The sequence below is a fragment of the Sebastes umbrosus genome, unplaced genomic scaffold, assembly GCF_015220745.1.
Source record: "Sebastes umbrosus isolate fSebUmb1 unplaced genomic scaffold, fSebUmb1.pri scaffold_145_arrow_ctg1, whole genome shotgun sequence".
Taxonomy (NCBI): domain Eukaryota; kingdom Metazoa; phylum Chordata; class Actinopteri; order Perciformes; family Sebastidae; genus Sebastes; species Sebastes umbrosus.
Window position 1 is genome coordinate 22,501 of NW_023618468.1, and position 12,500 is coordinate 35,000.

At 40.7% G+C, this 12,500-nt stretch overlaps 1 protein-coding gene across 3 annotated transcripts in view; it reads left to right on the top strand.

Moving 5' to 3' along the window:
- The first annotated feature begins 890 nt into the window (after window positions 1–890).
- LOC119484320 (dual specificity protein phosphatase CDC14AB-like) overlaps window positions 891–12,500 on the top strand; it is a 22,079-nt gene continuing 10,469 nt past the window's right edge. The window contains exons 1-9 of one of the 3 annotated variants that reach the window (XM_037763059.1): window positions 891–1,291; window positions 4,171–4,261; window positions 4,895–4,970; window positions 5,625–5,717; window positions 6,291–6,370; window positions 6,457–6,523; window positions 6,620–6,682; window positions 8,702–8,789; window positions 11,856–12,086. In XM_037763059.1, the coding sequence (XP_037618987.1) occupies window positions 1,201–1,291; window positions 4,171–4,261; window positions 4,895–4,970; window positions 5,625–5,717; window positions 6,291–6,370; window positions 6,457–6,523; window positions 6,620–6,682; window positions 8,702–8,789; window positions 11,856–12,086 (880 nt within the window). In that variant the 5' untranslated portion in view covers window positions 891–1,200. The remainder of the gene's footprint in view (window positions 1,292–4,170; window positions 4,262–4,894; window positions 4,971–5,624; window positions 5,718–6,290; window positions 6,371–6,456; window positions 6,524–6,619; window positions 6,683–8,701; window positions 8,790–11,855; window positions 12,087–12,500) is intronic. The other 2 variants (XM_037763058.1, XM_037763060.1) reach the window with 2 other exon arrangements.

The window sequence follows — 12,500 nt, forward strand, 5'->3', positions numbered from 1 at the left end:
AGTACTAGAGTAAAGTATTAGTACTAGAGTAAAGTATTAGTACATGAAGTAAAGTATTAGTACTAATAATATTGTAGGTTAATTTAGAAATAATATATATTATATATAATAATATAGATTATATAGAATAATATAGATTATATAGAATAATATAGATTATAGAGATTATATAGAATAATATAGATTATGTAGAATAATATAGATTATAGACATTATATAGAATAATATAGATTATATAGAATAATATAGATTATATAGAATAATATAGATATAGAGATTATATAGAATAATATAGATTATATAGAATAATATAGATTATATAGAATAATATAGATTATAGAGATTATATAGAATAATATAGAATTATATAGATTATATAGAATAATATAGATTATATAGAATAATAGAGATTATATAGAATAATATAGATTATAGAGATTATATAGAATAATATAGATTATGTAGAATAATATAGATTATAGACATTATATAGAATAATATAGATTATATAGAATAATATAGATTATATAGAATAATATAGATATAGAGATTATATAGAATAATATAGATTATATAGAATAATAGAGATTATATAGAATAATATAGATTATAGAGATTATATAGAATAATATAGATTATATAGAATAATATAGATTATAGAGATTATATAGAATAATATAGATTATGTAGAATAATATAGATTATAGACATTATATAGAATAAAGAGCTGGATACACAGATCCGCCTGGAATTTAAACTCGGTACCTGAACGCCTCATGGTGTGTCTCCCAGCGGCCCATGAAGGCAGCACGGTGTGTTCTAAGTGCTGACTGGCTGAGGGTGTGGTTTAGGATTGCCATGGTAACTGTTCTGAGTGCTGATTGGCTGAGGGTGCGGGTTAGGGTTGCCATGGTAACGTGTCTTAAGGAGGATCTGATCAATCACAGCGTCAACATGCTAACAAGCTAACATGCTAGCCGGGAGGATTTACCGGATATATATATTTATAAATATAGATTTATGTACCGGAGAACTGAACACCGGAAACAGGAGAAACGATTCTGCTGTGAACGAAGTAGAGCCGCAGGGCCGCCGGCACACTGAGGAGAAACTTTGACCAACTTCTAAACAGCTAGCTGCTAGCTCCGCTGCTAACGGCTAACAGCTAGCTGCCTGCTAGCAGCAGATCAGCAGATCAGCATGGACTCAGTGAAACACTCCCCGATCCTCAGCGCTCTGTTCGGCCTCAGCGAGGAGACAGAGCCGCTGAGAGCCGCTCCTATCATCACAGGTACTGTTACAGGTACTAGTACAAAGATCATCACAGGTACTGTTACAGGTACTAGTACAAAGATCATCACAGGTACTGTTACAGGTACTAGTAAAAGACTATGACATGTACTGTTACAGGTACTAGTACAAAGATCATCACAGGTACTGTTACAGGTACTAGTACAAAGATCATCACAGGTACTGTTACAGGTACTAGTACAAAGATCATCACAGGTACTGTTACAGGTACTAGTACAAAGATCATCACAGGTACTGTTACAGGTACTAGTACAAAGATCATCACAGGTACTGTTACAGGTACTAGTACAAAGATCATCACAGGTACTGTTACAGGTACTAGTACAAAGATCATCACAGGTACTGTTACAGGTACTAGTACAAAGATCATCACAGGTACTGTTACAGGTACTAGTACAAAGATCATCACAGGTACTGTTACAGGTACTGGTACAAAGATCATCACAGGTACTGTTACAGGTACTAGTACAAAGATCATCACAGGTACTGTTACAGGTACTGGTACAAAGATCATCACAGGTACTGTTACAGGTACTAGTACAAAGATCATCACAGGTACTGTTACAGGTACTGGTACAAAGATCATCACAGGTACTGTTACAGGTACTAGTACAAAGACTATGACAGGTACTGTTACAGGTACTAGTACAAAGACTATGACAGGTACTAGTGCTTTAATACTGCGATCATCACAGGTACTAGTACTTTAATACTGCGATCATCACAGGTACTAGTACTTTAATACTAGTACTTTAATACTGCGATCATCACAGGTACTAGTACTTTAATACTGCGATCATCACAGGTACTAGTACTTTAATACTAGTGCTTTAATACTGCGATCATCACAGGTACTAGTACTTTAATACTAGTACTTTAATACTAGTACTTTAATACTGCGATCATTACAGGTACTAGTACTTTAATACTAGTACTTTAATACTAGTACTTTAATACTGTGATCATCACAGGTACTAGTACTTTAATACTGCGATCATTACAGGTACTAGTACTTTAATACTAGTACTTTAATACTGCGATCATTACAGGTACTAGTACTTTAATACTAGTACTTTAATACTGCGATCATTACAGGTACTATTACAGGTACTAGTACTTTAATACTAGTACTTTAATACTGATCATTACAGGTACTATTACAGGTACTAGTACTTTAATACTAGTACTTTAATACTGTGATCATTACAGGTACTATTACAGGTACTAGTACTTTAATATTAGTACTTTAATACTGCGATCATTACAGGTACTATTACAGGTACTAGTACTTTAATACTAGTACTTTAATACTGTGATCATTACAGGTACTATTACAGGTACTAGTACTTTAATACTAGTACCTTTAATACTGCGTTCATTACAGGTACTAGTACTCTGTTTATTAGAGGTACTAGTACTTTAATACTGCGTTCATTAGAGGGTTCAGGTTAGAGAGCAGTGGGGGTTAACTGATGACTGATAACTGATAACTTGTTGTTTGTTCTGAGAGGAGGAGTTGACAGGGAGAGTAGTGAAGGGGAGGGGAGAAGGTATTCAGGTATAAATACTGTAATACTCTGTTTATTAGAGGTACAAGTACTCCGTTTACTTAAAGGTACAAGTACTGTAATACTCTGTTTAGTAGAGGTACAAATATACAGTTTATTAAAGTTACAAATACTGTTAAACTCAGTTTATTAAAGGTACAAAAATACTCTTAAACTCAGTTTATTAGAGGTACAAATACACTGTTTAGGTACAAATACTTCAACACTCAGTTTATTAGAGGTACAAATACACAGTTTATTAAAGTTAAAAATACTCTTAAACTCAGTTTTTTTTTTTTTTTTAAAGTTATTTTTTGGGGTGTTTTTTAAGTGTTTTTATTGATAGGACAGTGGATAGAGTGTTGGAAAGGGGGAGAGAGAGAAATGACATGCGGAAAGGACCACAGGCCGGATTCGAACCCAGGTCCACCGCTGCTAGGACTGAGCCTTGGCCATACATGGGCGCTCGCTCTACCGACTGAGCTAACCAGCCGCCCTAAACTCAGTTTATTAGAGGTACAAATACACTGTTTAGGTACAAATACTTCAACACTCAGTTTATTAGAGGTACAAATACACTGTTTAGGTACAAATACTTCAACACTCAGTTTATTAGAGGTACAAATACACAGTCTATTAGAGGTATAGATACTCAGTTTATTTAAAATCAAATCAATCCACTTCCTGATTTAATATTATTAGAACAATATTGTGAATATCAGTTAGTTCAATAAATCTGTTGAGAATAATTCATAATAATAATTCATAATAATAATGATTAATAATCCATCAGTAGTATTTCTACAGTAGTAGGATTATCTCTCATATTTATACATGATATCTGATTATTGTTTCTGCCTCACAGTTGTTCTAACTGATCCAGGGTCTAACCCCCGGTCCAGGGTCAGGGTCTAACCCCCGGTCCTGGGTCAGGGTCTAACCCCCGGTCCAGGGTCAGGGTCTAACCCCCGGTCCTGGGTCAGGGTCTAACCCCCGGTCCAGGGTCAGGGTCTAACCCCCGGTCCTGGTTCAGGGTCTAACCCTCGGTCAGGGGTCAGGGACTAACCCCCGGTCCGGGGTCCGTGGTCTAACCTCTGTGTCTGTGGTCCATGGTCTAACCTCTGTGTGTGTGTCCATGGTCTAACCTCTGTGTCTGTGGTCCATGGTCTAACCTCTGTGTGTGTGTCCATGGTCTAACCTCTGTGTGTGTGTCCATGGTCTAACCTCTGTGTGTGTGGTCCGTGGTCTAACCTCTGTGTGTGTGGTCCGTGGTCCGTGGTCTAACCTCTGTGTATCTGTGTGTCTCTAACAGAGCGTCTGTACTTCGCCACGCTGCGCAGTAAACCCAAGAGTACGGCCAACACTCACTACTTCTGCACCGACGACGAGTTCCTCTACGAAAAGTAAGTTGAGCTCATTAAAACTGTGATGTCATCAATAATCAATAATCAATACGTGGACTACTGGACAGTAATGGAACGTTGATATACTTTATATACAGCCTGAATAGTACTACTGATTGTTATTAGATGATTAAAGTCCAGCTTAGAGGTGGTCAGAGACGCTCGACCTCCTGTTCTGATTACACACGGTGGTGAATACTCTATTCTGATTGGTCCATCACACCCATCTACCGTCTGTTATTTCTTTATAACAGACCGTTGCTATGTATAACAGACCGTTGCTATGTATAACAGACCGTTGCTACGTATAACAGACCGTTGCTATGTATAACAGACCGTTGCTATGTATAACAGACCGTTGCTACGTATAACAGACCGTTGCTATGTATAACAGACCGTTGCTATGTATAACAGACCGTTGCTACGTATAACAGACCGTTGCTATGTATAACAGACCGTTGCTATGTATAACAGACCGTTGCTACGTATAACAGACCGTTGCTACGTATAACAGACCGTTGCTATGTGCCATGTCGTCGTTGTCGTTGTGGACGTCAACGTTGTGTGTATTGTGTGTATTGTGGCGTGTAGTCAGTGTCCCAGTGTCTAACTGTGTGTGTGTGTGTGTGTCAGTTTCTATGCAGACTTCGGTCCTCTCAACGTCTCCATGTTGTATCGTTACTGCTGCAAACTCAACAAGAAGCTGAAGGTGAGTCTGAAGCTCTGCTGACGCTCCCACAGCAGGAATGTCCACAATGTCCACAATGCAACGGGACATCACGCTCAGCCTGTCACACCCATCGCAGCTCAGTCTCTGTCTCACAGCTCAGTCTCTCTGTCTCACAGCTCAGTGTCTGTAGTTATTGATTTATTTATTTTGATGTGTATTGTAAGTAAGGACTGTAATAGATTACTACTGCTACACTGTAAAAGATTACTACTGCTACACTGTAAAAGATTGAGGACTAAAGCCAGACGTGATGTGAGGAGGAGTGTTTTACTTTGAAAGGATTCCTTCCTGTCACATAGTGCTGGTGGTAGTGTTTTACTTTGAAAGGGTTCCTTCCTGTCACATGGTGCTGGTGGTAGTGTTTTACTTTGAAAGGGTTCCTTCCTGTCACATGGTGCTGGTGGTAGTGTTTTACTTTGAAAGGGTTCCTTCCTGTCACATGGTGCTGGTGATGAGGGTTGATTGGTTCTCTGAGACATTCAGCAGCTGCTTGTTGTTCTCTCACTCTCTGTTTAATGGTTTATTCTATTTATAGATGTATTATTAAATCTACAGATATGAAAGGATTCCTGATCAATGTTATTGATTAGTATTGTGACTGATGGTCATGTGACGTCTCTTCTTCTTCTTCAGTCGTTCACTCTGACCAGGAAGAGGATCGTCCACTACACCAGCTTCGACCAGAGGAAGAGGTCCAACGCCGCCGTGCTGATCGGAGGCTACGCCGTGAGTCATCTGCACGCAGGGAGAGTAGATCACACATGGTGATGACTTCCTGTTCCCCTTCACAATAAGAGTCCTTCAGTCTCCCAGTAATCAGATCCTCCTCCTCTGACCCGTTCTGACCCGTTCCCTGAGGAACCGGAGCCCGCCGCTCTGATTGGTGTTAGCCTTCAGCTAACGCCGTGACCTCATCATCACGGCGGCGGTTTAACTTTATTCAGACGTTCTAACGTCAGTGAAGAACCTGCTGATGGTCATGGATGGTCAGCCCCGCCAAAATAAAACATCCTGCTGCTCCATCTGGTCTTGAAAACGAGCAACTTGCTTCATCTGTACACTGGAACCAGCTGTTAGCCTAGCTTAGCATAAAGACTGGTAGCCTAGCTTAGCATAAAGACTGGTAGCCTAGCTTAGCATAAAGACTGGTAGCCTAGCTTAGCGTAAAGACTGGTAGCCTAGCTTAGCGTAAAGACTGGTAGCCTAGCTTAGCGTAAAGACTGGTAGCCTAGCTTAGCGTAAAGACTGGTAGCCTAGCTTAGCATAAAGACTCAGTGTTTACCTGTGTGTCTCTGTCAGGTGATCTACTTGAAGAAAACTCCAGAAGAAGCTTACAGAGCTCTGATCTCTGGTTCCAATGCCTCCTACCTGCCCTTCAGGTGAGTCCTCCACTACTGTACTGTAGTACAGTAGTACTGTAGTATTGATAGTAACATTAACCACTAATAACTCTGTGTCTCTGCAGGGACGCTTCCTTTGGGAATTGCACCTTCAACCTCACGGTGCTCGACTGTCTGCAGGGCATCAAGAAGGTGAGTTCTGATTGGCCGGGTGGAAGCTGACATCATCAACACTCAAAGGGCTCACTCACCTGAGTGTCACCTGTATGATGTCACGCTGTGTTTCAGGCTCTGCAGCACGGCTTCTTCGACTTTGAGACCTTCGACGTGGACGAGTACGAACACTATGAGGTAAAAACCCTCACCTTAATAGACCTGTAGTACCTGTACTACCTGTAACACCTGTACTACCTGTAACACCTGTACTACCTGTAACACCTGTAACACCTGTACTACCTGTAACACCTGTAACACCTGTAGTACCTGTAACGCCTGCACTACCTGTAACACCTGTAGTACCTGTACTACCTGTAACACCTGTACTACCTGTAACACCTGTAGTACCTGTACTACCTGTACTACCTGTAACACCTGTAGTACCTGTAACACCTGTTACACCTGTAGTACCTGTACTACCTGTAACAACTGTAACACCTGTAGTACCTGTACTACCTGTAACACCTGTAACACCTGTAGTACCTGTAACAACTGTAACACCTGTACTACCTGTAACACCTGTAACACCTGTAGTACCTGTACTACCTGTAACACCTGTAACACCTGTAACACCTGTAACACCTGTAGTACCTGTACTACTTGTACGAACACTACAAGGTAAAAACCCTCACCTTAATACACTGGTAATACTGACAACTGTAACACCTGTAGTACCTGTAACACCTGTACTACCTGTAACACTATAACACTGTACTACCTGTACCCTAACACCTGAACTAATGTTTACGACATCTGAACTAATGTTTACGACATCTGAACTAATGTTTCCAACACCCGAACTAATGTTTACGACACCTGAACTAATGTTTACGACATCTGAACTAATGTTTCCAACACCCGAACTAATGTTTCCAACACCCGACCTAAAGTTTACGACATCTGAACTAATGTTTACGACATCTGAACTAATGTTTCCAACACCCGAACTAATGTTTATCACATCTGAACTACTGTTTACGACATCTGAACTGTTTCCAACACCCGAACTAATGTTTATCACATCTGAACTACTGTTTACGACATCTGAACTAATGTTTCCAACACCCGAACTAATGTTTCCAACACCCGACCTAAAGTTTACGACATCTGAACTAATGTTTCCAACACCCGAACTAATGTTTCCAACACCCGAACTAATGTTTACGACATCTGAACTGATGTTTACAACACCTGAACTAATGTTTACAACACCCGAACTAATGTTTACAACACCCGAACTAATGTTTACAACACCCGAACTGATGTTTACAACATCTGAACTGATGTTTACAACACCTGAACTAATGTTTACAACACCCGAACTGATGTTTACAACACCCGAACTGATGTTTACAACATCTGAACTACTGTTTACGACATCTGAACTAATGTTTCCAACACCCGAAGTAATGTTTCCAACACCCGACCTAAAGTTTACGACATCTGAACTAATGTTTCCAACACCCGAACTAATGTTTCCAACACCCGAACTAATGTTTACGACATCTGAACTGATGTTTACAACACCTGAACTGATGTTTACAACATCTGAACTAATGTTTACAACACCCGAACTAATGTTTACAACACCCAAACTAATGTTTACAACACCCAAACTAATGTTTACAACACCCGAACTGATGTTTACAACATCTGAACTAATGTTTACAACATCTGAACTAATGTTTACAATACCCGAACTGATGTTTACAACATCTGAACTAATGTTTACAATACCTGAACTAATGTTTACAACACCCAAACTAATGTTTAAGACACCCGAACTGATGTTTAAAACACCTGAACTGATGTTTACAACACCCGAACTAATGTTTACAACACCCAAACTAATGTTTACAACACCCGAACTAATGTTTACAACACCTGAACTGATGTTTACAACACCCGAACTGATGTTTACAACACCCGAACTAATGTTTACAACACCCGAACTAATGTTTACAACACCCGAACTGATGTTTACAACATCTGAACTAATGTTTACAACACCTGAACTGATGTTTACAACACCCGAACTAATGTTTACAACACCTGAACTGATGTTTACTGATGTTGATCCCGTTATTGAACCGGTCTTCTGTAGACGTTCTCTACTGTGTTTCTGGGACTTGAACCTGGTCTGTGTGATTTCAGCGGGTGGAGAACGGAGATCTGAACTGGATCGTCCCGGGGAAGTTTCTGGCCTTCAGCGGTCCTCATCCTAAAACTAAGATAGAGAACGGTGAGTTACCACAGAGACACTACCTTAAGCTGTAAACAGGTGGGTCAGAGGAGGAGGAGGAGGAGGATGATGATAATAATAATAATAATTATTATTATTATTATTATTATTATTATTTGTATTAATAGTATGTATTGTTTTAGGGTTGATGTTTATCAACGTTGTAGGGGTTCTACTGTAGTAAGTTTTGGTTATTAGCAAAATAATTAATAAATAATAATAGAATTATTAATATTAATAAAGATTATCAATAAACATCAATAATAAACGGGGCACCACCCTGGAATCAGGGACCAATGACCAAAACGTTAATATAGTCTCATTATATATGCTAAACTATCAATTTGGAACGTTGATTAATAATTAAATTAATAACTATAACCAAAATAGATAGTAAAGGTTGAAGGATATCGGAGTTCTTGACATAGCAGAGGTTGGCAGTATTCACACTTGTGCAACATTAAAGAGACCAGCATGTATATTCCACAATCATTTATTTACAAGATAATAAAGGTTCAAAACACAATATTAATCTAACTAAATAACTAAACTAAACAAACCAAACACAGTGTGTGTGTGTGTGTGTGTGTGAGAGAGAGAGAGAGAGAGAGAGAGAGAGAGAGAGAGAGAGAGAGAGAGAGAGAGAGAGAGAGAGAGAGAGAGAGAGAGAGAGAGAGAGAGAGAGAGAGAGAGAGAGGGGGGGAAACAAGATGGGTTCTTGTCTCAAAATGTCTGTATGGCCTACAAACAAAATGGCGGGCACTGTAAAACTACAAAGATGGCTGAATCAAAGATGGCGGAATCAAAGATGGCCATCAGCATGTCACCACATGACCTCTTTGTTCTTCTGAAAAGAAGGACAAAGAGGGGTGGGGGGTGATGTGGGGTTAAGATTATCTGAAGCTGTATGTTTATGGTTAACTAATTCACAGTTTCTGTATGTGATCTTAATGTGTGTTAGATATGCAGTGGGTTAGAAAAGATGGTTAGTTGCATGCAAGACCTTGTCTATGTGAAGCATAAACTAAACACATCAGATGTGGCGAAGCCAGTTACCCAAAAATCAAATACAGATAAATCACCACAGTCAAACTCAATGAATAACATTAAACCAAATCAATACAAGTACTTTCTAGAAATCAAAGTTGGACAGTCTTGCTCAGCCCTGTGCGATTGCTAATGCTAAGTTAAGCCCAGTACGTTACCAATCCATGGAAGAAAAGGGTTTGTGATTCCATGTGTTGAAGTTGTGGTTCCCAATCAAAGATGTCGTCTTTGCTGTTAGTTTGGTGCTAACTTCTTTGCTTGATAGCTTGAAGTTAGCTGGTGAAAAGGGCAGAGCACTCGCGTCGTCTGCCGTTTGGTTCCTTGGTTGCAATGGCTGTTTCCTAACAGGCCATTGATCAGAACCAGAACTGTTTTGCAAGTTCTGGACTTGAGAGCCGTTCACCTCAACCGGGTCAGCCTGGGTTGAGGAGATGAAGAGCAGAGAGAGCGCAGCAGCTCACCTCTCACACGTCAGGAGAGATGAGCAGATGAGAAGAAAGAGTCGAAAGAGAAGGAACAAAGGACATTCCTCTGGTTTTGTTCTGTGTGAATTTCACACCTCTGGGTGAAATGTTACTGTAGCCAATGAGGACTGAGATGAGTCCTGTGGTCAAGGATCAGGTTACTGAGGTCATGAGGTCACTTGAAACCAGCCAGATGCTGGGTCCCTACAACGTGGAAACTGAATACTTGAGACAGATAATTGTCTCTGAGTTTGTTTTCATTCATCAAAAGTAAAAAAGTCAAAGTTCAGACAGGTGAGGACCTGTCAGACGTCGGGTACAGGTGAGCACCTATCAGACGTCGGGTACAGGTGAGGACCTGTCAGACGTCGGGTACAGGTGAGGACCTGTCAGACGTCGGGTACAGGTGAGGACCTGTCAGACGTCTGGTACAGGTGAGCACCTGTCAGACGTCTGGTACAGGTGAGCACCTGTCAGACGTCGGGTACAGGTGAGCACCTGTCAGACGTCGGGTACAGGTGAGAACCTGTCAGACGTCGGGTACAGGTGAGCACCTGTCGGATACCATGTGCCCTCATTTTAAATGTAAATCCAGACTGAAGGTTGTTGTTGTTGTTGTTGTTGTTGTTGTGGTTGTTGTTGTGGTTGTTGTTGTTGTGGTGGTTGCTGTTGTGGTTGTTGTGGTTGTTGTTGTGGTGGTTGTTGTTATGGTTGTTGTGGTTTTTGTTGTGGTTGTTGTTGTTGTGGTTTTTGTTGTGGTTGTGGTGGTTGTTGTGATTGTTGTGGTTGTTGTTGTGGTTGTGGTTGTTGTTGTGGTTGTTGTTATGGTGGTTGTGTTTGTTGTTGTTGTGGTGGTTGTGGTTATTGTGGTTGTGGTTGTGTTTGTTGTTGTGGTGGTTGTTGTGGTTGTTGTTGTTGTTGTTGTTGTTGTTGTTTGTTGTTGTTGTGGTTGTTGTTGTTGTTGTGGTTGTTGTTGTTGTGGTTGTGTTTGTTGTTGTGGTTGTGGTGGTTGTTGTGGTTGTTGTGGTTGTGGTGGTTGTTGTTGTGGTTGGTTTGTTGTTGTTGTGGTGTTTGTGGTGGTTGTTGTTGTAGTTGTGGTTGTGTTTGTTGTTGTTGTGGTTGTTGTTGTTGTGGTGGTGGTTGTTTGCTGTTGTTGTGGTTGTGTTTGTTGTTGTGGTGGTTGTTGTGGTTGTTGTTGTTGTGGTTGTTGTAGTTGTTGTTGTGGTTGTGGTTGTGGTGGTTGTTGTTGTGGTTGTGTTTGTTGTTGTTGTGGTGTTTGTGGTGGTTGTGTTTGTTGTTGTTGTGGTTGTTGTTGTTGTTGTGGTGGTTGTTTGCTGTTGTTGTGGTTGTGTTTGTTGTTGTGGTGGTTGTTGTGGTTGTTGTTGTTGTGGTTGTTGTAGTTGTTGTTGTGGTTGTGGTGGTTGTTGTTGTGGTTGTGTTTGTTGTTGTTGTGGTGTTTGTGGTGGTTGTAGTTGTTGTGGTTGTGTTTGTTGTTGTTGTGGTTGTTGTGGTTGTGGTTGTGGTGTAACACCTGTGGATGCTCCGCCCCCTGCAGGTTACCCTCTCCACGCCCCCGAGGCGTACTTCCCGTACTTCAGGAAACACAACGTGACCACTGTCATCCGTCTGAACAAGAAGATCTACGACTCCAAACGCTTCACGGACGCTGGCTTCGACCACTACGACCTCTTCTTCTTGGACGGCAGCACGCCCAGTGACATCATCACACGCCGCTTCCTGCACATCTGTGAGAGAACGGACGGCGCTGTGGCCGTCCATTGCAAGGGTGAGGACTTCCTGTCCTGAACTACAACTTCCTGTCCCATCCTGCACTTTCCTATACTTTAACTTCCTGTCCTGTACTTTAACTTCCTGTCCTGTACTTTAACTTCCTGTCCTGTACTTTAACTTCCTGTACTTTAACTTCCTGTCCTGTACTTTAACTTCCTGTCCTGTACTTTAACTTCCTGTCCTGTACTTTAACTTCCTGTCCTGTACTTTAACTTCCTGTACTTTAATTTCCTGTCCTGTACTTTAACTTCCTGTCCTGTACTTTAACTTCCTGTCCTGTACTTTAACTTCCTGTCCTGTACTTTAACTTCCTGTACTTTAATTTCCTGTCCTGTACTTTAACTTCCTGTCCTGTACTTTAACTTCCTGTCCTGTACTACTTCCTGTCCTGTACTACTTCCTGTCCCAT